The 26,851-nt window shown below is 39.9% G+C and overlaps 2 protein-coding genes across 4 annotated transcripts; both read right to left on the reverse strand.

Annotated features, from left to right (window-relative positions):
* Window positions 1-3,512: 3,512 nt before the first annotated feature.
* On the reverse strand, window positions 3,513-20,875 carry chatb (choline O-acetyltransferase b). Of its 3 annotated transcripts, none has more exons than XM_081600665.1 (16): window positions 20,608-20,875; window positions 19,212-19,305; window positions 17,761-17,952; window positions 17,250-17,368; window positions 15,417-15,470; window positions 15,123-15,303; window positions 11,439-11,616; window positions 11,175-11,344; window positions 10,997-11,097; window positions 10,791-10,919; window positions 8,887-8,955; window positions 7,998-8,120; window positions 7,771-7,912; window positions 7,482-7,544; window positions 6,652-6,789; window positions 3,513-5,792 (listed from the first exon to the last, which is right to left on the reverse strand). In XM_081600665.1, exons 2-16 carry the CDS (start codon window positions 19,254-19,256, stop codon window positions 5,526-5,528), a joined length of 1,971 nt encoding a protein of 656 aa, XP_081456791.1. In that variant the 5' UTR covers window positions 19,257-19,305; window positions 20,608-20,875; the 3' UTR covers window positions 3,513-5,525. The 3 variants fall into 3 exon arrangements, with proteins under 3 accessions (XP_081456791.1, XP_081456792.1, XP_008435091.1); XM_081600666.1 differs by having other exon boundaries at window positions 19,212-19,308; XM_008436869.3 differs by lacking the exon at window positions 8,887-8,955 and having other exon boundaries at window positions 20,608-20,874.
* Window positions 20,876-21,631: 756 nt separating this feature from the next.
* LOC103481437 (putative vesicular acetylcholine transporter-A) lies at window positions 21,632-24,668 on the reverse strand. The gene has a single exon (XM_008436871.3). It carries the CDS (start codon window positions 23,999-24,001, stop codon window positions 22,445-22,447), a length of 1,557 nt encoding a protein of 518 aa, XP_008435093.1. The 5' UTR covers window positions 24,002-24,668; the 3' UTR covers window positions 21,632-22,444.
* Window positions 24,669-26,851: the final 2,183 nt, after the last annotated feature.

Raw genomic sequence — 26,851 nt, forward strand, 5'->3', positions numbered from 1 at the left:
GTCTTAAATATTAGAAAGAGACTTTAGATTTTGCAGGTAAGTGGTTGTGGTCCCTGAAAGCCTTACATGTCAAGACTTGCTTTGTAGTAAAAATGATCGCCTGTTCAACATGTCATACTGTATATCCTCAGATCTACTGTAGGATTAACCCTTTTCTTTGAAAAACATATTACTTGTGTCTTCTCAACAGACAAATGAAACCCCCATTCATGTGACCCTGTTTCAACCTTATTAATTGCTGATTGCATTCTGTTTTTTAAAATTAGCTCTTCCACCATCAGCCCCCAAGTGTCAAGCTCTGCTGATACTGCAGTCCTGCTGCCCTCAAGCTTTTCTGCCACCGACAATCAAGCATGAAGCTTGGGCCCTCATGACACTTCTTTATTTAGAAGTGCTAAAGTTGAACCCAATACCTCAGTGTACCTGTTTTATACATTTTTACAAGTGTATTGGTGAAGCCCCTGACCACAAGTCTGAATACAGATGGCTGCTCCTGTGGCTGGTCTGGTACCGACTGGCTGTCTTCGTGGGTTTCTTCTTTGGATGGCTGCTGGTTCTGCTGCTCCTCTCTGTCCCTCAGCCTATTGTTCAGCTGTTCAATTTCAAGCTGCAGTTCTGTGCTTATATTCTCCAATGCAGTGTTTTGCTGCTCCAAGGCAAGGCATCTCTCCTGGAGGACGATGCGATTCACCTTCAGGGCATCGTTTTCCTCCTCCAAGATGTTCTTTTCCTGTCTGAGGATTTTGCTTTTCTCCTTCAGGTCGTAGTTTTTCCTCAGCAGATCAATGTAATCATCCTCCATTTTGGTTAAATTCTCCTCCAGTTCGGTCTTTTCCTTCTCCAGAGCAGCGTTTATCTGCTCCAGGACTGTGTTTCTCTGCTCCAGGGGGTGTTTCTCTGCTCCAGGACGGCGTTTCTCTGCTTCAGGGCAGCGTATCTCTTCTCCAGGCCGGCGTTTCTCTGCACCAGGATGGCGTTTGCCTGCTGTAGGATGATATTTCTCGGCCCCAGGGTGGTGTTTCTCTGCTCCAGGGCCGTGTATTTCTGCTCCACTTCAGTCAGTCTCTGCTCCAGAGCGTCGTTAGACAGCACCAGGTTGGCATTTACCTCCCCCAGAGCGTTGCCTATCTGCTCCTGGGCGATGTTTGTCTGCTCCAGGGCGGTGTTTCTCTGCTCCAGAGCGATTACCCAGGTCTTCTGGTTCTAGTTTACTCTGAATCCCAGAACCAGAACCACCATGGAGAAGCAGCTTTCAGTTTCTTTTCTCTATTAATCTGGTTCAAACTTCCAGAAAATTACAAAACATCCAAAACGCTGGATTTATTTAAATCAAGGCTTAAAACCCATTTGTTTAGAACTTTCTTTAATTCATAACAACTGAAACACTGATCAGCATATTTTATGTATATTTGCTTGATGAGTTTGGTGAAGGCATTTGACAAAGTTATTCCTAGTTGGCTCCTTTGTCGTGTTTTTATTGTGTAAATCCCATTGAACTGCCTTGTTGCTCAGATGTGCTACACAAATTAACTTGTCTAATCTTGAGAAAAGGCAGTTTTCAAATAACCAAGGTTTTGCCTTTTCTTTTCTTTCTTCTTTTAGGCTGGTTTAAATATACCAACTCATTATTGATCATGGCAGAAACAAGATGCTGAGCACAATAAAAAATTTTTTTTAAAAAAGCTTCTATTTACAAGGAGAATTGTGAGTCTTCAGTAACTGGGAGGGATACTGTAGACGAAATCCAATTAATATCGTATAAAAAAGCCAAAAGGAGTTTTCTTATTAAGCATGAGGTTCTCACGCGACACAAATACTGGCTGCAACCTTGTGATGAACCCAGCATGGCCGGTTCTGCTTCAATCCCAATGACTCAACCAGACTGGTGTGCAACAACTCCTGAGCATGTAAAAGTTGTTGCAACAAACAATCCTAGTTTGTTGTCACCACAATAATAAACCACCGCATCGTTGCCATGGAAGAATGTGTTTTGCAGGTAAAAGTGCTTGCTTTACAGAGTTTAAAAATAAAAGAAGACAACAATATCTCTTATCAAATAAATGAAGTCTTCACTAGCATTAAGCCCCTGCTGTGTTGTGATTTTTGAAAATAAAATGTTTTCAGACTTGTTTTCTCTACTTTTCCTCCTCGCTTAATGACTGTTGCCATATGTTGGAATCTAATCATGTCCTGAAAATGATCAAGGCCAAAAAGCCAGTAAAACGTCGCCTTTGAAATGTCTGCGAAGCATCTGTTTTCGACGGAAACATCTGTCTGATGCGGTAACAAACTCAAAATATGGCAAAAAAAAAATTTACATACATGTTTATGGAAAAGCGGCTTATTTGAGCACGTGGCTCTTTACGTGCAGGATTATCATTTTAAACACTTCGGTGTAAGTGTTAAGGTTGTCTTGCGTTTTGTAATGAGCTTCCTGTTGTACTTTTAGATCTGTGCCATGAAACCAAATCTATTTTTCTCTTTTTGAAATTATGATTGGTCTTGTGCAGGCACTGAGCAGATGGCGGCATCTACCTCGTGAGGAAATGAGCAACAACTGTGCAATTAGAGGGCTGAAAAGATGCGGATGAAAAAAAATTAGACAAACTAAAAAAAATAAATAAATAAACCAATTAAATTATAAAGCAAAGAATGAATTAGCTCCTCCACTAGTATTTGGTTCAATAAATTAGGAGAATTTATGTTGAAGTGAAACATGAAATTATACATTAAAAGAAAGAGCTCAGCCTCTACTAAGTGAGGTTCAGTAGAGCAACTATCTGTTGTCAGTATCTTGCTTGCAGTAGACAGACATCTTATCACAGCAGGTTTGTAAATAGATAATCTGATTATATAATGTTATTTTTTGTGGGTGTCAACTCTCAGTAGAGCTAACACTAATGTTGAAGAGTTTGTAAATTACGGCTTTTTAAAGTTAATGATTTCTGCAGTTGTTCAGTGGCCATTTGTCATCACGACACCTGGACAAAATACCAGATAAACCTCTCCAAAATATTTGTTTTTATGTTCTTGTTAGCAAATCTGATCGTAACACTTGCTTCTGTAGCCTAATTTGATTTCCAGGTTCATATCTTTAGCCATCTATGTACAGTTGCATGAAAAAAATAATGAACTTTTTTGTGTTCCGACTTCAGTGAGTACAAACTAGTTACAGTTACTCTCAGGTTGACTGCTCAGGTTACCATTACAAAGAGATCAAGCTTTTTCATGTGCGCCAAGTGGTTCAAGAATCGCATCCAATTGAGTCTGGGTATGGATCTTTCTTTTCTTTTTTTTTTTTTTTTTACTTTGAGGTAAATGTGGTCTTGATGGAAAATTCTTCCTGCATTTCAGAACGACGGCTCCACCGCCACGTGTCGGTGCTGCGATGATGTTATCATGGTGATGTGCAGTGTTAGTTTTCGACTGGGGTTTTCACACAGCAGTTTCACAATGGAATTAAATTACACAGATGGATTTTGTTTACGAAATAAACCACTTCTGAAGACAACTGGCTGCACTAGATTTTATTTAATGGTTTCACAGTAAAGCGATCTGAATTAATATTTTTACCACGCTTTCTTTAGATTTTTATTTTTTTCAAGAAAAAAAAAAAACACTTTATGATTTTACTTTCACGTCACAGTTTTGTACCATTTTATGTTGACCCATCACACGAAGTCCCAACAAAATACACAGGCTGCAGCTTGTCAAAATGAGAAAAAAAAATTCAAGTGATGTGAGCACTTCTGCAGCAGAAGCCACATTTATACAGATTTTTCCTATAATTATCAATAAATACATTATTGGGTGATGCATACGAGAGAAAAAAACAATTTGTGACAAATGCATCTTAACCATGTTGTTCCCACATTAATAGGTGTTTTCTTCAGACAAATGACAGCAATACTTTTACATCATTTGAAGGCATTCTGAATTTGCACTAATGAGATTTTATTAATATTTAATCAAAATTGTTGTAGCTTTATAGAGGATTAAACACACACATTTCAGGTATAATACTTAGCTCAGCTTTAAAATGACAAAACTTTAAAATGACAAAACATTCACTTTGGTTTGTGGATACACAGCAAGACAGTAAATATCTTGACACCTTTAACACTGATTGCCACAAAATAAATAAGACCCACAGCACAAACCTGCAGGGACTTTTTCTGACGAATAAACATTTTTAGTCTCATAACTTCATGAAGTATTTGTTTCTTTTATTTCTGAATATAAAAACAGCAACTCTTATTGATTTATCAATGAAAAAGCTCCGTGTACACAATGAACGCATCCGTCAGATTGCACAAAACCCTCACTGCACTTCGTATATTATTGCACAGATTGCTTAATATATGCAGTACATAACTGGTTTTATCTATTTCATGTATTGCATTTGCTTTAAATGCAAATGAAAGGACAAATTCTAAATATATACATATGGTAAGTATATATACTGGTTTATAACTTGATAATAAAGCAGCACTGATGACTCGTAACACATATCCACATATTATTGCCACTATTGCTGTAATACATAACAAGTCTAGATATTTGCAAATACTACACTGGAATTCTAACAAATAAGTTATCATCTTGTATTTGTTGTGTGTCTTTGTGAAATCTTAATTGTTGACTTAGAATATGAATTTCAATTAGGCTTGTTTGTCAGATTTGAAGAACCTTTTCAAGATAACAACCTTCCAGCAGGTCCTGTACGTCATTTTCATGAAGCCCCAATTTCTGTTGTAAAAAATGTTTTCTTCTATTCGAAAACATGAGGAAATGTTCTAATCTTAAATGTGAGGTTTTAAGTCAGCTGGACGCAGAACATCATCATAATTAAATAAAATAGAGGCTTCCAAGCATCACCTGTGGTGTACGTATATATCTGGTTTCAACTACATATGTCTATGAGTGTATGTGTGTTAAAGTGCTTTAAAAGACATACTTCACATATACATATCTCTTTGGAAAGCTTATGATTAAAAAAATAATAAATTGCACATATTGATACATTATATATTTGAACATTTAAAATCACAGTGTAGATCAAATGGGAAAGCTCATTCACAAATACCAGATGGCATTAATAAATTATACTATACTCTATTCAGATTTCAGTTGCTATCCTGTTTTATATGTTAATACTTCATGTGGTGTAAGTTAGATGTGATATACACAGGAAGGATTTTTTAAATAACTCTTAGACTGAGGACTGAATCCTCAGACTGATGCTACGAACAGACATGGCTTCAAGTTCCTTAAGTGCAGCAGACCGACTAACTTCAGTCCACCAGAGTCAGTTTTGAACCCCACATCATTCTTACGCATCCAGAAAAGAAATTTATCTACTCGTTTTTCTATTCTGTATATTTTCTAAAGATGTACATATATTTTTCTATGTAGTTAAATATTCATTTATAAGGCTTTTCATTTTTCTTGAACTATCAGGCCAACTGAGACTAAATCTAAGATTCGATTAGGTGAGTATAGGGGAGGTTCTATCTGTATATAGTTTACTTTCCTGATTTACGAGGCTGGCCAGCTGCCGGGCTGCTTTCCGGTGGTTTGGTAGCTGCAGCTGCACTCCTGTTGCACAGATCCCTGATTTCCAACAGGCCCTCGTTTAGGGCTTTGACGAAAACGGCCGAGCTTGTCTCCGTGTTCTCCCAGAAACTCGCCACGCTGAAGACAATGTGATGCGGCTGCGGGTTGTAGCAGGCGCCGTAGCCGTTGGGAACCACGGGCCCATAGCAGCAGAACATCTCCACTGTTGTAGGAACCTGCAGATAAACACATACAGTTCAGGGATTTTTGAGTGGCTTGGACACTTTGATGTTTTAATGTTTTTTTTCCAAGTATTAAAAAAAAGTTGTCATTATTTTTTCACAGTCAAGTAATGTTAGAGTAAAATTTTCTTATAACTCAGGACAGGACACAACTAGATCTTCTCTGTTTTTACCTGACATGTCTCTTTTGATTAATAAAATATCCTCTTTTGTGTATTAGGTGACTGATAAGTGTATGTTTTTATCTGTGCTAACAAGTTCTGCTATATTTCAGCTCTACTGGATTTGTGACCAGTTAGTTTTTCCTTTTGTTTGCGGCTAAAAAATATTTCCCCGATGCTCAAAGTTAATATAATTACCTCCTAGCCAAGCACTATAACTGCCAGGTTCTGTGGAAGCTTATCGTTAAAGCTCCTTTCATCAACCTGATGCATGAGCTCGTTTAAAGCATTGTGTAAGAAAAACTAATTATTTAAAGTGTGGGCGTTAAGTGCTGCCAAGAAAGTGTCCAATGGGGGAAAAAGAGAGGTCTGAAAAACCAAACGTTTTGCTGAGGCAGCTCGTTTTACTGGAGTCTAAAATTAATAAGACTGCTTGCAACAAACACTGAGCCATCAGCATGAGTCTGTGCAACTGGACGAGCTAAATATCTTAATTGGTTCTAAAATGGTGTTGCGCATTTTTTATTGTTTCGTACAAGATTTAGCAATCACGCTTTTTAAAAAGTTCTCTTTCCGAATACACTAACTGCATCTTCACTGAAGCAAAGGTGACATTACAAATTCATTCAAGTACTTTTCAAAACTTGAGGATTTTTTTTTTTTTTTAGAAAATAAATAGTAGGTAATTGTACCTGACTAGTAGAGAGGGTGAAATGGTTACTGGCCAGATATGTCTCGTCGCAGAACATCTCTGGCTTCTCCATGTTCAGCTGCTTTGAGAGCTTCAGAAGTCCAAGGAGGTGATTGTCTATTGCCATTCCTGTAATTGCCTGAGGGCAAAAAAAAATCAATACAATTAGAAAACCAAAATGCTAAGAGGCTCAGCCCAAGTTTCATACTGGTCAAGCTCTATGAAACAGCCACCAAACATTTGTGATCAAAGATGTTGCTGTGGAGAAATTTTGATCCAATTTTTTTTTAATTTGGACATATTTTTAGGCATTAAAATCTGGTCAAAGCTTCTCCATTGCTTTTAAACTCCAGAACATCACAAAGTGATGATGGTGTGTTCTCTTTGGAATCGAGAGCTCTGCCTTTCAGCTCAGTGAATTGGATACAAATCTTCCAAAATGTTTCCCTTTTTGCTCATCAGCCAAAGAATATTCCCCAGATGTGTTTGGAACATTCAAGATATTTACTTAACGAATGTAAAACGGGCCTTTGTTTTTTTTTTATGGATAATCGATCTTGGAGCAGTTTGTTAGTGTCCCAAAGCCTAAGAAATGTGAATGAAACTCTTTCCAGACTGATTGAGGCCAGTAATGTCATTTCTTTTCTGTTGTGGTATTCCTTTAGATTGAGGTTTGTTATGCTGCATCTTTAAGCCTACTTTATAATATATTGACCAAAAGTGTAAAAGAAAACAAGTTTAAAACAAGATTTTACAAAATGATCTTGTGAAAAATGATCAGAATACATTTTTATACTTGACCCTAACCTTTCCAACAGACACAATACTCACTGCGATTGTGTAGTCTGTCTGGGCCTTTACTGCATCCTTCAGTCGTTTCATTTTTTCAGAGTCCTTGCAAAGATAAACACAAGGTATATTCTTCAAGCAACGTAAAACGCATCAAGCGGTGCGGCATGCTATGCTTCATGCGTTGGATAAATCTGCAGGGAGATCATCTGTTTGACTGGAGTCAGTTGGTTTGGCGTACCTCTAACTGGCTGCTCACACCTGTCTCATTTACAGGTGGCCATTGTTCTGGGAGTTGATTATCAGGGAGAAAGTGAGACAAATGACTCACTGTGAAAGTTGCCCTCTCGTCGGCCATGGACCTCACAAAGGCCAGGGCCTCAGCTGTGGCTGAACGGATGTTATCTACCCGACCTTCTTGAAAACGGCGAAGCGAAGCACTCTCATACGTGGACACCAGCCTTCCTCTGCATCTGACGGTTTTGATTTGAAATGAGCGATTATATTTACACGTTCTGCATGGTGTTTACCGTGTACTGCGCGAGTGGTATACTTTACTTGTAAAAAGCAAGCTGCAAGGAGATTTGTATGAATGCGTCTGGGCTCATCTTCTGTTTTTTGATAAATTCTTTTCCGTAAGTTTCAAATGTGAAAACATCCATATCAAGATTGTTCACCAGCCTGAAGTGAAACATGAAAGAGTATGAAACAGAATGTGAAAGAGGAATATCTGTAATCGCAGTGCCTCGGAAAGTATTTATTTCCCTTAAACTCTTACACATTTTGTCACATTATACTCTCTAAATTAAATGTTTTCCGTTGGGATTTTATATGATAGACCAACATTAAGAGGTATACAAATGCAAAGTGGAAGGAAAAGCATTTGCAGCTTTCAAAATTTTTGGAAAAGCCGTGTAGGAAACATAACAAACTCTTGAAAAACGGTGCGCTGGATAGATGAGACAAACACACCATTCCCATTATGAAACATGGTAATGGCAGTGTGTGGCTTTTATTCAGCCAGAACAGAAAAGTTAATGAGAACAAAGATTAAACAAAATATTGGGAAATCTTTGAAGGGAGCCTGTTAAAGACTTGCATAGAGAGAGCTAAAATTCAATGGTTTCAAAAAGCAAAAATTCGTAGTCCAACTGAGAATTTGTGACAGAATTTGAAAACTACTGTCCACAGAGGTTCTGGATGTTAATGCAGTTTGTTGCACTTCTTTGCAGAAACAAGGTCCTGGTTTTGAAACCCAGTCTGGGGTGTTTTCTGCATGAAGTTTGCATGTTTTACACCTGCATGCATGGTTTTTCTCCAGGTTTTCTCCAGGTTTCCTCCCACAGTCCAAAAGCATGAGTGTTGATTGGCCCCCTAAACTGCTCTGAGTGTGTGCGCGTGATTGTTTGTCCTTGCGTGTCTCTGTGTTGCCCTGTGATGGACTCACAGCCTGTCCAGGGTGTACCCCGCTTCTCGCCCAGTGGCCTCTGGAGAGGGGCACCACCTCCCCGCGACCCTGCATGGAACAAGCGGGTATAGATGATGGATGAATGGATGTTCGCAGATGCTCTGCCTCCACTTTGACTTAGCTTGAGCTGGTTTGGAAAGAGGTATATACAAAAATTCAGGGAAACCCTAAAAGGCTTGCTGCTATAATTACAGTGAATGGTGGAATACAAATCAAAGACAATACAACCGATGCAGACCTTCAATTTTTTATTTGTGAATAATTTGAAAAACTAAAAAAAAAATTTCATTTTCCTTCCACTTCACAATTAACACACTATTCATGTTGGTCTATTACCTCAAATTTCTATCAAGTTTAAAGTAATTTGCCGTAACATGGCAACATCTCACTAAAACCAGGAAGATAGAGCACATAACACCAGTTTTAAAGTCCCTACACTGGCTCCCTGTAGCTCAAAGAATAGACTTCAAAATACTGATGTTAGTTTATAAATCACTGAACGGTTTAGCACCACAATACATTAAAGATCTGTTATTGCTGTACCAACCATCTAGAACAGTGGTTCTTAACCTTTTTTGAGGTACTGAACCCACCAGTTTCATATGTGCATTCACTGAACCCTTCTGTAGTGATAAATAAAATGTGATTTCCCCCCCCCCCCAAATTCAAAACATAGGGGTGATCCAACTAGAGTCTAGTTGGGTCACCCCAAGATCACTAAGTCTTCTTATAAGGTAGAGTCTCTGAGAACAGTTGTTCAAAATCTAGTCAGTGTTTTCAGCACAGTTAAGCTGACTGTCCAGGAACGACCCAAGGTATTTAAAATTTGCCATAGTTTGAACAGGTTGGCCATTGAGAGAAACTGGAACCACTTTAAGGTCTTGTTTAGATCATTTAATTAGCTCTACATTCTTAAGAGAATGAAAAATTAATAATAAATAATGAAGACTTTCCAGTATTCTGATTTAGTAATGTAATTATATTAGTTGTGTTACCACCCCATGCCACTAGAGGCAGTACCAACCCCAAAAAGATGCGACTAAGGAGCAGATTTAGAAGTACACCGAAAGTTACACAATTTGGTAAAAACTGTGAACTTTGCTGAAGTAAATAAAGACACAAGTTCAAATCCATGCTGAGAGTGGAGCTCCTTCAATCAGGGCTCCTCCGCAGCTCTGATTGGCTAAGCAATGTAACGTGATCCTCTGCAGCAAGTGATGGCAAAGCGGGGCGTCATCACGACTTTACACAAGTGTGTCTTTACCTCCGCGGCAGAGGCTCCGCGGAACCCAAGACCGACTCATCGAACCCCTGGGGTTCGATCGAACCCAGGTTAAGAACCACTGATCTAGACCCCTCAGATCTTCTGGTTCTGGTTCTGCTCTGCATCCCCAGAACCAAACGAGGAGAAGCAGCATTCAGCTTCTACGCACCACAAATTTGGAACAAACTTCCAGAAAACTGTAAAACAGCTGAAACACTGAGTGCCTTTAAATCTCAACTTAAAACCCACCTGTTTAGAGTTGCTTATGGCTAAATTAGGGTTAGACTGTGGGTTTTGATGTTCTTGATGGGTTTTTTAAAAATCTCTTTAATGTTTTTATCTTTTTAACTTTTTCGCTTATTTTTATTTTTCTTTCTCACTGTTTCCGTTTTAATGCTTTCTTAAAATCTCTTTCCCTCTCTCACTGTTTATTCAACGTCACATGCTGTTTTTATTTTAATTATGCGAAGCACTTTGAAATGCCTTGCTGCTGAAATATGCTATACAAATCAAATTTGATTGATTGAACAAATTCAGAACTTCCAGAGATATAAATACCTTGACAAGGCACTGAATTAGTAAATTTAGATTTGGAAACTTTAGTGCACGGTGTTCTTGCCTCTGCAGTCTGTCTCCAGATGCTTCTAGGAGAGCCTGAACGTGGGAGTTGCATTTCCACAGCAGCCTCCTTGGAGGGGGTAGTGCTCTGGTGCTGGACGGCTGAACCGTCCTGGAGGGACTCCCTGTTCTGATCACAACAACAATACCCTGCCTGTGTCAGATGCATTGACTGGCATGGCAAGTCGCTGTAGGGTGCTGACTTACATGCGTTTCATAAGGAACTCTGAGCACTGCACCATGACTATTCCCTCAAACGGGGAATGCTCACACACCACCCCACACACCCCATCCGTTCCTACAACAAACTGAGAGAAGGCGGAGTAAATAGTTGCCCAGATCATAAGGTTGAAGACAAAGTGAAGTGACCGTGTCAAAACCTCACCTGCATTGATTTGTCATACCAGCGGTTTGCGCCATTCCGTTCCCGGCCGCCACCGTGCAGCAGCATCAGCGCCCTGTTGGTGTCGCTGGGCGGAGTGCCGCAGGGCTCGTCCAAACACACCACGCATATGCAGCTCTCAATCAGAGCCAGAGAGTCACGGTTAGCTTGATCTGGACACGGGAAGGGAGGAGGGGGAGTTTACATGTCTGACAGGTTATTACAAACCCAAGAAAGTAGTGAGGAAGGCGGAGGAGGTGCTGTGACCTTTTATTAGTGCTTCCCTGGCTTGTGCCCATTCAGTCCTTCCATCTGAGGTCAGGATCCCAAAAGGAGGGAGTCTCTCTTCAGCATTTTCTGACATTTTCATGATCTTCTCCAGCTGGAGGAAGATCTCCGCCTCGTTGAGCTGCTTGTTGTTTGCGACTACATCCAAGAGGAAAAACTAATGAGGAAAAATAGATTTCATAATTAGCAATCAAAGCGTAATTTCATCTCAGTCTAAAGTACTGCGAAGGTCTCAGAGGTTTGTTAGATGACACTGATGAACAAACAGAATCCTGAGGGCCAAGAAGCACAGCAGACAGCTCAAGGGTTAATCAGCAAAAGTGCATCCAAAGCTTTGGATACGTTAAAGAGTTAGGTTTTGAAATGGAAAGAGCATGACAACTCAATAGACGTCAACTGACAGGAGCTTTAATGAGAGAAGCAGTGAGAAGACCAATAATAATCTGTGGAAGATCAACAAACAGCCCCGATGTAAAATTCTGCAGGACAAATACCAGTCAGTCCTATGTGGAAAAGGCATGAGAAGAGAGCTATTGTTGAGAAACTTTTATTATTTTTAGCTGTTTGCCAAAATCACATAGTGGAAACTGAAAACATGCAAAAGGAGGGAACTCTCCTTTTGCAACTGAACTTTCAGACTAACAAAATGCGAGCTGTGGAAAAGTATTTACTCCCCTATTTTTTGCTGTTTTGGCTCATCATCAAATCATGAAGCAAATTTCAATACCAGCAAAGAAACCCTAAATGCACATTTAAATGATTTCATTTATTAAATGAAAACCATGAATCCAATCCTGCAATCCTGTCCTTACGACCTTAGACAGCTGGCAAAGGTACAGCCAATTCCTTTGAAACAACATTTTGAAAAAGTAATTCATCCCTTCATTGCATCCTGGCTTGATTACTGTAACGTTCTTTACCCTGGAGTCAGCCAGTCCAAGCTCAAATGTCTGCAGTTCAGAATGCTGCTGCTCAGCCTCTAACAGGGAGCACATCACCCCATAACCTGGCTCTCCTTCACTTGCATTTTAGAGCTCATTTTAAGATTTTCTTATTTGCTTTTTTTGTTGTTTTTTGCGTCATGTTGGGAGGGTCTCTGGAAATACCATTAAGGGATTCTATTAATCCAATCTGACTGAGACTAAGCTATTTCCAACTGCAACTGCGGAAAAATGTGATTGTGTGAAATACGGACTCAGGAGGAAAAAGCAAATGCATGTGAACACTTTGGCAAGGCTTTGTTGTAATTTGTTAAAATGGCTGCCTGGCAAATAAGTGTTTTTATCTGTGGCACTGACAGTTATGGCAGGAACTAAAGACGCCCAGTTGTTCGCATCCAGCTCCTCTGCTGCCATTCATTAAAAATAAGGCTACTGGAAGAAGAGCTAAAGCAAAGTGGCAGATTTAATCAGCAGTAATGAAGCTAACTCCTTCCTGTTTCCACAGAGACAGACCTTTATATTCAACAGACTGCTGAATGCTCCCAGAGCCGTTTCCAGGTGAGAGCTCCTCCAGATGCCGGTGGCGCTGGCTTGCATGCATTTGTGTGAATGATGAGAATTGCTCGGGATTGTTGTGCTTTGGGGGAAACGAGACGGCACCGGGCACACACAAGGTATGAGGCAAGCTGTTTTGGGAACAGTTAAGTCTTAAACCACAAAATCTCTCATAAAAGACATTTAAAGTCACAAATAATGTTTCTAGTTGTACTTTACTGCAATGCTATCAGCCTCTGCTGGAGTGGAGTTCAGATTCTGCAGTTAGAGGAGAGATATCCTCTAACTGTTATAAATACGCACAAGAATTGCTGATGTTTCTCTTGCATGTTTCATGTCTTAAAACATGTAAATCGGTGGGTTTTTTTCCCCTCTTAGCTGCTACATGCTCTATTAAAGCTTTGGTTTCCAACTCAAAAGAGGATACATGTCACTATTATCATGGATAAAAAAGCTGTCTGTCATTTAGAAGGCCTACTTCCTCGTCCACGTAATCAGAAAAATCTATTCAAATGGACACTGTAACATCAGATAACAAAACCGCAGTTTCCTGAAAGCGTCTGTGTTTGTTAAACCTCAAAATTTGACACGGAGCCATGTGTAGCTCACCACACTGGAGTTTCAATGTCTTCTCCCAGACAATATTAAAATTACAGATGAAGCTTCCAGGTCAAATAGAAGTTATATTGTTGCTAATCAAATGAAAGGGACTGTTGGAGTCAAAGTGATGACATAATACATCTGGTGGTCAGGATGTTGTCAAATCTGTTGCACTGAAGCTTTAGCAAAGAGTAAATGATTACATCCCATACTAATTTACACAATTCAGCGGTAAAATGTACAAAATTCTTATGTTTGGAGTTAACAGTTGCACTGAAATATGATCAAGAATCATGAGAGCATCTTTAGATTAAATTGCAGCATAATGTGCTATTTATTTGTCATTATTTACTAACTCTATCCTCTTGACTACCATTAGTTCATTTTTGTCCTCTGTAGAGGACATTTCTAAACTTGAATATCTCCCACCCCCTGCATTCTACTGAATTAATTCCTTTTGGTATCTGGAGAGGACATTTAGGGCTTTTCAATGATACCACATGTGAAGGGATGGGACTTTTGTACGTACCTTTTTCTAATTCATAAAAATGGCATTTATCAGTAATAACACATTTTATGGGAAGAGACAAAATAAGTGCATAAAACCTTTTATTACCTTACAAAGACTGTGGGATTTTAAAAAAATGGTGATTGGACAATATTTTTTTCCTTGTGGTCAGGAGGTTATCTTGCAAATGTTCCTCAAATTGATCAGATTGTGAGGATAACTCTTGAGGATCAATCCAGCCCCCTACAAGTGTATGAAGAGTACAAGAGACTATTTTCTCATGATGAAAACATCCATTCCTTGCCAGATCTCCTTGAATGTACCTTCTACATCGTGGTCTTGGTCTGAACTAAGACTTTCTCCTGTTTGGTACATACTCAGAAAACCTTTCAGTGAACATCCTTGGACGTATCTTCATCAGATGCCCTAACTGACTCCTTTGACCAGCAGATCTAATCCAAGCTCGTCGCCGTATTTTCTTTGTCCAGGACTTCATTCTTCCAGTCCCGATTCTTCACCACAGCACCTTCCATCTGTCTGGTTTGACAGCTGCTTTAGGAGTCGACCAGGTCCTAAAGGCCTCCTTGTTGAGCATGATGGCGTCCATCACTGTTGGTCTACTTTTACAACCTCTGGTTGCAGCTTCAACCAGCATATTGACCTCTAACCACAGCTCTTATGCCACATCTGCAATGGAAGATCCATCCTTATTGGTGCATGGCCCACATGGAGGTAGCCTCCTTTTGCCTTTTTGAACTGACCCTGTAGCCAAGGCTATCCAGAAGGATGTCTGGGCCCCATATTTAAGATAAGGGATGCCATTGATGGTAGTAAGATCTTGATTTTGGTGCAAACCAAAGAAGACTGAATGTTGAAATTAAATCAAAATTATGTGAAATGTATTATTTTACATCTGTGGGCACTCCAAATCACAAACAAATATGCATTTCAACAGCATTGTGCGCACTATTTACATCAATTGTATTGACAATGCAATATTATGTTCAGTTAGAAGTGTGATGCGGTGTAAAAAGCCCCATTAGAAGCCATTTAACTCACCTGGTTTTTGCACGCCACGATCACGTGCTCTGGCGCCGAGGAGGCAGCGTTCAAGTCGACCTTCAGCGTGTCCGTCTTCAGCCCCGGGTAGCGGTAGGAGGTGAAGAGGCGGTAATACTGCTCCATGCACAGAGGAGTCCCTGCTAACTGGCCTCGAGCAAAATCCAGAGGCAGCTTTCTCCTAAGACACACCATTACAGACATTTGAGTCAGACCTCCGGCTCTTTGTTCAGGGGTTTTCAGGATTAATCAGAAGCATCTACACTGTGGTAGTTGATCAGTTACTGGACTTACGCATCAATGAGAGCCTTATACTCTAACACCCCACAGATGAGACGAGCAGCAAATCTTAGGGGAGCAGAAATAGGTAAAATTTTCAAAACACAACGAATGTTCGGTGTAAAACACTGAAGCCACAAAGAGGATTGGTTGGTGAGTATAATTCAATAATGTCTCATCTCTCAAAAGGCTAACCGTAATCAAATCATGGTAAATTACTAGGATACAGTGCGTGCATTTATCTGTGTGTGTGTGTGTGCGTGTGTGTGAGCAGGCAAACTTGTCAGGTCTTATGTTGTATGTCATTTGTCTCAGTGTTATTACGTTCAAAGCCAAATCGATACAGAGGAGACAGTTGCAGCACACCAAACCCTCTGAATGAGGCCTGAGCGGCGGTCTCTGTGGAGAGCTTGGCCCTGTCACTCCCGATCTAATAAGTGGCCGTGTCAGTAGGTATCCAGCTGCTTTTGTGTGTGTGTGTGTGTGTGTGTGTGTGTGTGTGTGTGTGTGTGTGTGTGTGTGTGTGTGTGTGTGTGTGTGTTCTGGAAACATTCAGCTTGTGGGTCATGAGCTGACAAAAGCTGATGTCGGGTTGCAGAGATGGACGGAGCAGACCTCATGCCTGTTAGAGCAGGGTTCGCTTAATAAATGGGCATGACTGTAATTCAGCGTCTCTGTCTGTTGAAATGAACATAAACCTTGTCAACAGCTGACAAAACTCAACATGTATGTTTTATACTGTTTGTGATAAATGTGGAATTTAGGAACATTGTGATAATCCCTCACAACAGGCTGCAACTGACAGGATTGATGCTGCCTGTATAACTGATGCTACAAGCTGCTTTGCTGCATATTCCTTCCTGTTGCTTTTCTCTGATTATTTACGCTTTGTTGAAACAGCAGTAGGTGTCAACAACAAAAATAGATGATCTTTGTGAATGAAAAACGTAAATAAACTTGAAGCAAAGATTCTTTTATTTTTACATTTTTCCAAAATGTTTCTAATGTGTGGCATGTGCTCCGTATACATCTGAGCTTAGTAGAACCTCATTTAAAGACGTCTAAGACAATCATATTGGACGAAGGGCAGCTGTGAACATCGATTTTCAAGTCTGGCCACAGATTGTCAATTGGTTTTGGGTCTGGACTTTGACTGGGTCATTTCAGCAGATGAGCACGCTTTAATGTAATCCTCCTATTGTAGCTGTGTCCGTGTGTTTAGAGCATTTGTTGTGCTGGAAGATGAACTTCTGCCCCAGTCTCAAGTCTTTTGCAGCCTCTAACATGTTTTATTCCAGGGCTGCTCTCTGTTTAGTTTAATTAATTTTAGAAAACAAAACAAAACATCCCCAAGACAGAGATGCTCCCACTTACTATGCTTTGTGGTGGAAATGATGCATTCAGGGTTATGTGCAATGCTGGTTTTCCACCACATGCTACATTTTGTCAGTTGTATATGAGATGTTCAAAATCTGGGATATTGTTTTATTTATAAAGCCATATTAGTGTAAAGAAGCATAAATTTATTCATAATGTTCCCTCCAACTCAAAATGATGCAGTATTTTTCAGTCAGTCATATAAAATCCCAATAAAAGATCTTAAGAGTCAAACCAGAAATTAAGTGAAAAAGGGTTTTTTATATTGATATTTAAAAGATTAGAACTTTGTGCAGATGGATTCAGATGAGTTTAAACTTGTATACTTCAATCTTTTGTTTAAGATGTAAAGAGTTTTTGTTTTTTTTTGTGTTACTTTTGTAGAAATTTTTCACAGTCCTTCATCCTGGCTACAAACAAACTGAAATAAAATCTATGATGACTTGGAAAATTTAAAAAAGCAGCATATACCTGAGAGCATCTTTGTGATCTCTGAAAGCCTGTTTTGGAAACACCATGGCAGGATTGGAATTAACTGGCAGGGCCAACCTATTGTTTAGGTACATGTCTTCCAGCCAGTAGTCATAGACCTGAATGGAAGCACAGGGACACTTTGTAAGAAATATTGCTCTTTATTTAAAGCTCTATTGCTTTCAGATATAAAAGCAATGGGCAATGGAGTAGAGAAAAACAATGCCGTGTATCATCCACCAGGTGAAAAGAGGAGTGGGAGTGTGATGGACTTCACTGAGCTCGACCTCTTACCCAGACACATATGGGAAAAATGAGGTGGCAAAAGACAAGGGAATGCTCTATAAATCCTTTTTAGTGACTGAACTTGTGAAATATTGTTATATACACAAAGGAGGAACACATACACATATTCATGAAAAAAAAAAAGGTGCAAGAAGCTTTATTGGTGCAAGAAAAACTCTCAACGGAACATTTATAGTAGTGGAAGAGACATTTTAAAAAACTTTACCCAATTGGCTTTTTTGTCCTTCCGCTCCAAAAGTTTCTTCTGAAGGATCTCCCCGATACCTCCGGGAGCCCCAAACTTCTCCACGATGGTCTTAGTCTTCTTAAACTGCTCTTCTTTCACAAGATGCTGGACGCATTTCAGGTAGGTGTCGAGGGTTTGTTTGAGTGGGGGCACAGGGACCTTCGGCAAGACCTGAAGTCAAAACAAACACACTGTTGGGTAGAAGTCTCCACAAACTCATCGTAAAACTCATTCTTGACTTTTGACGATGGTTCAAACTGTTCTTTTTTCAGCTTGCAGTCAGGCCTTATAGAATTTCTTTAACCTAAAAATTGACAAAATTGTATATAGAGACTCAAATGTGCATCCATCCCGAATAATATTTGGCTAAATGTCCAATGACAACCACCAAAAAGCTAAAACGGTAGAGTTAATTTGTTTGTTTTGCAGAATGTATAATGTAAAACTGAATGCACTGTGGACCATGATACTGGTGTTCTAGTACATTCCAGTTTATGAATGGCTTGAGTGTTTCCTTTAAAGGGATCATCTTACATCTAAATAACACAAAATCTGGTTGGGAAGTTAAAGGTGAAACGGCATAAAGACGCGATTAATGTCTACATGTAGTCGGTTGTGTTTGGTGGGATCAACCAAACCCAACCGACTTGACTTTCAAAGTAACTTTTGTTGGATTGTGGAGTTTAAGGGGGAGAGGGGAAGTCAAAAATTAATTCAAACTCTTGAAAACATGAAAAACAATAATGCATGAAGTCCATCATTAAAAGCCCAGAAATATTATGGCATCCATGCCACTAATGTGTGTTTCGCCAATGACACCTACACTACACCTGTATGTATTTCCACAGGTTTAGGGTATTTTTTTTCTTTAGATAAAGATGTTTTTAATGAATCTAGTTTCATTAGTGTCCGAGTTAACATTTAATCCCATTGGCTCCCAGGCTTATCTTAGAATAAATTCCACCACCTCATGGGTTTTGCTAGAAAATGCAAAGTGATTATGTTTTCTGTCTGATGTCGATGTGCACACTGTTTATAAGCCAAGTGGTAAATATTGATAAGTTGGAGGCTGTAGTGAAATGAGGCTCCACAGTGGATGAGAAGAAATATTTACAAAAGTGGTTGTTATGGAAACTATAAAATGACGATAGTGATTCTGTTATTCAGCAAACAAACCAAATCGTGATTGTGACGGGATAATATGAAATAACGGCAGTTTTCGAGTGATTCTCTGAAGACAGTTTTGAAATGTACGCCCCTAGTGGTCAAATGGGGTCTCTGATCTGTGCGCTCTCCGCGGTACTGAACTCAGCAGCGGCAATCCCCCCCACCCCCCATTTTGGACTCTAGAAGAACAAAGTTATTTGCCCAAAATTTAAGAAGACAAACAAACAAACAAGCAAACAAACAAAAAGAGTAACATTTCATACTTGGCTGTCTTGGCCTCTTGTCGCTTGTTTCTGTAGTGCGGACATTGTTGCAGTTCAGTCCGATCAGGAGAAAAATGACCTCTCAGGACCGTCCCTGCTTTGAAACATGGGGCAACATTTAAAAGAGGACAGGGAGGGGAGATAAAAAAAAAAGAAAGAAAGACAGGGAATAAATAAAATTATGCCCCTTTGAGAAATGCATCAATGCTGCTTGGAAATGACTCGACGTGCTTCCATTCTTCATCGTTTTGCAGCTTAAATGCAATTTGCGTCACGTCCTTGAATTCCAGCTGCGTCCCACTGCTCAGCGCCGCAAAGAGGCATTCAGCTTAAACACTAACGCTCATCATTCATTCCTGAAGAGACTGACACATTTAGTCAACAAGTAGAGTCTGTTGTCTAGTGTCAAAGATGGACGCCCCAGTTTTACTTTATTAATTAAATTGAAGATAATTGTCAATGTAATTAAAGTCAACTTGATACAAACTTTTTTTTTTTTTACATTGATTGATTGCACTGGAATACCTGTTTTACAGCAAAACCTTGTGTTTTTGCAAAATTATGGGATCAGATTTTTAAAAAGAAATAATCTCAAAAAGTAGTCAGTTTACCTAAAATGTCAAACTCTTTAAGTGACCAAATCAGTTCCTTAAAATAGCCCATGAACTTTTCAACAAACAATAAAAAGTTTATAAAGGCCCACGTGGATTTATTTCACTGAGTGGAACCCCCCCCCCCCGATATTTAAAAAGAAATTCTCTAAAGTAAGTCAGAATGTTTTTGGAGTTCTTAACAATTTGATATTCTGATGTTTATAAAGCACGTACAAGCATAATTAATTCATTTGCATAGCTTTGCATAGCACATGTCAACGCGAGGCACTTTACAAAGAAAGTTATTTTAACCAAATCACACAAAAGTAATTAAATATAAATATATAAAATACAACAATTAAAATATAGTTGAAAAAATTGTATTAGATCACTTAAAAATAAAAGATGAATCATAATAATGATCACTTTAGATGATCACTTTCTATCCACTTCACAATAATAGTTGTGATATGAAGTTTGAATGATGTCCGAAATGAAAAACTTAGTAACGTCACAAAATTTGAAAAAGAAGATTGTGTCAATTATGTTACATGTTAAAAACGGAAGAAAAAAAAACTTTAGACTTTTCAACAAACGAACAAATACCAGAAGTCGGTCTAAATATTTTCACATTTCTGAATGTTTTTAAGCGGACGCATGTATACGCAGTTACAGGTCAATAAATATTGTCAGACAAGTCACTGTTATACGTACACAATTAAATTAAATTAAATTCAAATCAAATTAATCAAATTTTAGGAGTGGTAGGGGGAAAAATAAATAAAATAATAAAAACTTCTTACCTTGTTTCTGCAGCACTCGGGGAGTCCGATGAATGCGCTAAAGTTCACATTGTGGCCCAGACGCCATTCAACTCTCATGTTACGAGTTGCAGGGAGGAAAAAATAATAAAAAAAAACAAACAAAAAAACCACCATCGCTTCGCCGCGATGCTGCGGCTCCACATGAAAGCGCAGCTTGAAAAGATGCTGAAGGTGTTAGTATTCACCTTCTCCCCCGAGGCAACAAACTCCTCCCATCGAAATCACTTCGTAACATATTATCCCACAGCTCACCCCCCCTCCCATCCACCTCTCCTCCCCACCCTCAGCCGCATCCGATAATAAATTGGATGCAGATCATGAGTCCAGGTTTCTGGGCTCCCTGTCGTGGCCCCACTGGTGGACAGGGAGCCTGGTGCCTTTCCTGGAATTAACACGTTTTGCAGTTGTGCTTTCAACAAGAAGAGTTGGTTATTGTGGAAAGCAAACTAGTTTGTTGCAGGTGTCCGAAGTCTATTTGCATATTTCTTTCGTATTTATAAACTGGTTTCTGTGCGTTTCCGGCATTTTAGTTCCTGATACTATTGCGCAACTATAGAAAACTGACTCTCTGTTCTACTATGACTTTTTTTTTTTTTTAAATGTATTGGAAAACTTTACCATCTCACTGGACAGACAGACAGACAGACAGACAGACAGACAGACAGACAGACAGACAGACAGACGTTTTTGTATTATTAAAAATAAGCGCAAATTTTATCTATCTATCTATCTATCTATCTATCTATCTATCTATCTATCTATCTATCTATCTATCTATCTATCTATCTATCTATCTATCTATCTATCTATCTATCTATCTATCTATCTATCTATCTATCTATCTATCTATCTATCTATCTATCTATCTATCTATCTATCTATCTATCTATCTATCTATCTATCTATCTATCTATCTATCTATCTATCTATCTATCTATCTATCTATCTATGGGATGGTTTCCGTTTTTTATTGAGCTACAGTGAAATAAAAACGAAACCACTGTTGTAACACAGATCCAAACAAAGATTTATTAAACCACAGCTCATCCCAATAAACACATTTGTTCATCAGGACATTGTTGTTTCCGTCGTCTTCACACACACACACACACACACACACACACACACACGCACAAATAAAAAAACAAACAAACAAACAAACATACAAACAAACAAACGCGTTAACAATTCTACATTGTGCATATACCCACATCATGTACAGATCCCGTTTACCATGACACACTTATCTTCAAATATCCACAGAAAAATAAAACGCATCTGGAGAATAATTCACAAAATCGTTAATCTACGGAGGCCTTTCGATGTGCAAAACTAACTAGAAGATAATGTTCTATTATTTTTGTGCTGTGCTGAAGGAGGGAGAGAATGTGCTGCTTACAGTTTGGTTGGTCCCACACATTAATTATTGTCTTTATTCTTTTAATATAATACTCAGTAGTACACACAAATTCAACGAGTTCTCTCACAAAAACTCCTGTTGACGAACGCCACGTAGACTTTTTTTTGACACAGTATGAGGAAAAAGAAAGAAAGAATGAAAGGAAGGAAGGAAGGAAGGAAGGAAGAAAACAAGAAAGAAGGAAGGAGATAAATAAAAAAAGAAACAAAGAAAGACATAAAGAGAAAAAGAAAAAAGAGAGAAAGAAAGAAAGTAATAGATGCTTTGGCAATCATCTCACACAATCATGATTTTCTTGATTGGGTGTTTTATATTGTACACACATAAAAGTTGAAATCACTAGTTTAGGACCTTCTGCCTCTTCCTCAGAATCAAACTCCTCACCGCCGGGAATGTCTAGGTGTACTCTGGACCGGAGGACTGCTGCGCTCTGAAGGGATCGAACCCATTTTCGTCCACCGACAAGCAATTCCCCGACGAACTGTAGCCCTTCTTTTTAGCCCTCACCTCCTCCATCTTGATGGTGTCGTACAGCCCCTGCGGAGCCTCGTCTAACAGGTTATCCCTTTCCGAGTAAGACGGTTTCATTTGGCACACGTTGCGCAGCAGCAGCAGCGCCGGCGCGTAAAGCACGTTGACCAGACCCATGCCCAGATTCAGCTGGACGAAGCCAAGGTTGTGCACGATCTGGCCGGCCACTATCGGACCCATGGCGTAAGCGATCGAATACGAGATATCAGCGATGGCATAAACGCTGCCGTACACGGAGACGTGGCGCACGTCGACCAGGAACGCGAGTGTCGGCAGCAGCGCCGTGTCCACCAGCGCAATGCCGAAACAGATGCCGCACAGCGGGGCGATGAGCTGCCCGAAAGTTTTGCATGCGGGGACCGTGCATGAGCTGGCCCCTATGATTACCATGCCTAAAGCCCCGTAGAACCACTGCAGGTGGGGGTTCTTCGCGGCCAGTTTAACAGTAATGTACACACCCAGGATGTGAGGGAAGAAGGCCGGCAGCCAGGTGAGTCCCATCTCCCACTGAGTGGAGTGCATGGTGGTCTCCATCCAGTTGGCGATAGTCGGCTCCAGGAAGGCCAGCGGGATGTTGGCCATGGTGAGCGCCCCGGCCACCACGGCGATGTAGGGGTCTATCATGAGTCTGTATATCGGGGTGCCCACTGGCATGTTCTCCCGAGTCCTGTTGGAGAAGGGCTTGATGACAGTAAGCAGCAGAAAGCCGTCAGCCAGGCAGACAGAGGCGAGCACGATGAAGGGGACCCTCTTTCCGGCGAACTCGTACAGGACGCCCCCGAAGGGAGGCGCCACCAGGCTCCCGAACGAGATGAACGCCAGGGAGATGCCGAGCGCTCGGCTCCTCTCTGCCTCCTCCGTGTACTTGTCAGCGATCATCGCGAAGCCGGAGGTGTCCGCGAAAGCTGAGCCCAGACCCTGCAGGCTTCTGGCCACGAACAGCGTCGCGTAGTTCTCCGCGAAGGCGAAAATGCAGGTGGAGACGAACATCACGGTTAGCCCGATGAGGAGAGGGATGTCGTATCCGACTCGATCTATGAACGTTCCTGAGAGTGGGTTGACCAGGAGCTGCAGGATGGCTTTAGAGGCGAAAAGGACACCTATCTGGATGTCCAAATTGTCCTTGTTGCTTTTGTCTTGACTTGTGCTGTTGGCTGAGGAAGTGTTGGGGTGCAGCACTAAGTGGACGTGCTCTGATTGCTCGCTCTCCAGGTCAGCAAGATAGTCTGGGATAATTGGCACAATGACCATGTAGAGCATATTGTCCAGCAGAAGAGCCACGCAAACAATCACTAATATGATCCGCTTCTGCTGGTGAGGGTCTTTCATCGCGGAGCCCAGCTGCTTGGTCCTCTCGCCCATCTCGGAGAGTTTTACAGCGGCTGATCTTGCCAGCCCGAACGATCCTCCTTCTCCATCCATGATGTGCTTCCCCCCCTTCCGCTTTCTCTTATTAAAAAGTTAAGAGTCTTAGTAAAAAAAAAAAAAAGAAAAAAAAAAGAAAGGAAAAGTAGTTGTGCTTCCGATCTTTCAGCGTCTTGATGTGGTGGTCTCCTGCCTCGCCTCGCCTGTGCGTAAAGGGAGAGGCGCAGGGGAACTTGGCTGCCTCATCGGTGAAGAGATGGCTTTCTGCAGCTTCCTCCACTTGTTCTCATGCGATGCACTTTCATGGTCTCCCGAGAAGTGACGTGGTTAAACAGATTCAACTTCTGCAACTTTGCAGAGTTTTTTCTTTTTTTTTTTCTTTGAGCCTCTTTCTTCACATGGCAAAGTTTTCGATGCAGAGATTGATTTCGCCACCTTCTACCCGCTTACACTGTGACGCTCAGAGCAGCTCATGTCTTCCATCACCTGTGGCACTTTTCTGCTCTCCGCTCTGAGACCACAAATGACTTGGTGGCCATTGGTGGACATTGACCCGCAGGTTCTGCGCTATTTTAGTCCTCTTTTTCCTCCCACCTCTATCTCCACCCGTTTTTTTTGTGTTTGTTTCTTAAGGAGTTGTGACGCACCACCGGCTTGCCACCGAGTGAGTCCTTTCGCCACTTGCCTCCTTTATGGAAATTCTACAATCACTTCAGCCAATGAGAGCAAGTGATGACCAGAAGAGCAAAGACAGGGGAAAAAAACAAACAAAAAAAAAACAAAAAAAAAAAACTGGCTTTTTGCTTCTGTGTTTCCGGCACCCAAAATACATAAACTGGTCACAAGTGTTATAAGTGATAATTGTGAAATTTAATCTTGAGTTTCATAGTCATTATTTTTAACTTCAGTTGCGATTTTCATTTTCAAGTTCATAATTCTAAGGTGTAAAATTGTCATTTTGAGCATCAAACTGATATTTTTGACGGTCAAAGTAACAGATTCCAGATTTAAAGTTAGAATTATGACTGAATATCATGCTCGTGTAACATTCAGTGTCAGAATTGCAAGATTGATTGTCATTAATTCAGAAGTTTGACTTTCAAATGAATAATTCTGAGATTCATAGTTACATTTATGAATGATAGTATATTATTTGCATTTTCAGAGTCAATGACATGAAATCTAAAGTAAAAATGATAAGTTTGAATGTCACAAATATGACTTGGAACACATAAATATACCACTGAAAACCAATAATAGAGAATAACTAGACATTACAACTTCCAATTATGATACTCCAAAACTTAGTTTTGACTACTAAGCGCAGTGATGTGAGATATAACATAAAGATTATAACTTTAACCCTCAAAATTGTGACATTAAGTCTTACATCTTAGGTGGTAAATTGTGATTTTCACTTCCAAAATAATTATTATATCCAGTGTCATGACTTTGAGTGTCAAAGCCACAAATAGGAGATTCAATCTCATGATTGTTTGTTTCACAGCTGAAACTATTATGAAAACATAATTATCAAAAACCATGTGCTTGTGCTTCTTTCATTCAAGTGGCAGAAATCCACCATATTACTGTCATTTTATCTTAGCCAAAACAGAAAAACAAATCCCATATGTTTGTGAAATGTCAATAAAATTGTGATTAAGACGCTGAAAGATTTCAAATCAAATATGTGTTACAGCTTCTTAAGTGCAGTTTAAAATCAAACTCCTATTTTTTTTAGAACACTTTACAAAATTAGCACAACTACACATTTGGTATGCAGAATACCCCAGATTATTATTATTTTTGCATAAGGAATACACACACTTTTAGATAAAAAATAAACAAAAACATACTTTGTCATCATGTAAACACACATGGATAATCTAGTTCTAAATCTTGTCTTTTATCTAATTATGTTCTGGTGATATTGATCAGAAATTCGATCCGATATTAATCAAAGAAATAGCCAAGCAGCCCATGTCACCTCTGGAGGAGCTGCAGAAATCCACAGTCAAGGGCAGATAATCTGTTGACACGATTAGATAGGTACGTGGGAAGAACAAAGGCATTGTAGAAATAAAAAAAACAAGAAACAAAACAGTTTGGCACAGGTCACTAAGGTGTTGTGGTCAGATAAGACCAAAACCGATACTTTTATTAGCATGCAATGCAAAACACTATGTGTGGAGAGAAACTGTACTGAGCATAACCCAGAAAACACCAACCCTGGTGGCAAATACTGGTATAGCAGCGTTTTTTTTTGCATGTGTATACCACAGTATTGAAATCAATATTCCAAACCAAAATATACAAATGGACATAGTTTAAACTGCTGATCTTAAAGAAGATTAAATAATATAAGAAGCCACCTTTGCTTCGTTTCCAGCACCCCGAGGCTCTGGACAGCTCCAGACAACGAAATCAAGTCAACCACAGTCTATATATTCAAATAAAAGATTTATAATTCTGAAGAACAACGTTTTTCCGAGGTCAGGTGGCCACACGACAATGCTTGGTTAGCATCTTTTCTTCCTTTAACCCACATGATTTAGTCTGTGAAGACAACATTTGGGTTCTGGTGAATCAATGATACACTCTAGGTGTAATTCATTTCTCACAACCAGGCGTCTCCAGAATAACACCTGACACATTGGCGGGAATGAAGTGTACCTCAATTCTAGCATGAAGTTCAGCTCGGTATTTATGTAGATAATACTGCCACCTGGTGGTGATTATCAACAGGCGCACACAGGAAAATCGGATATTACCTTTGACTATTGCCTTTACCTTAGTAAGGTGAGTTGAACTTTATTTATTACAGCACCTTCCACAGGATAAAACCACATGTTGCTTCACAGTAGCACAACTATAAAACACGCCAGAAAAACAAAACGTTAAGGAGAA

This window comes from Poecilia reticulata, chromosome 19, assembly GCF_904066995.2.
Source record: "Poecilia reticulata chromosome 19, P_reticulata-male-v2, whole genome shotgun sequence".
Taxonomy (NCBI): Eukaryota; Metazoa; Chordata; class Actinopteri; order Cyprinodontiformes; family Poeciliidae; genus Poecilia; species Poecilia reticulata.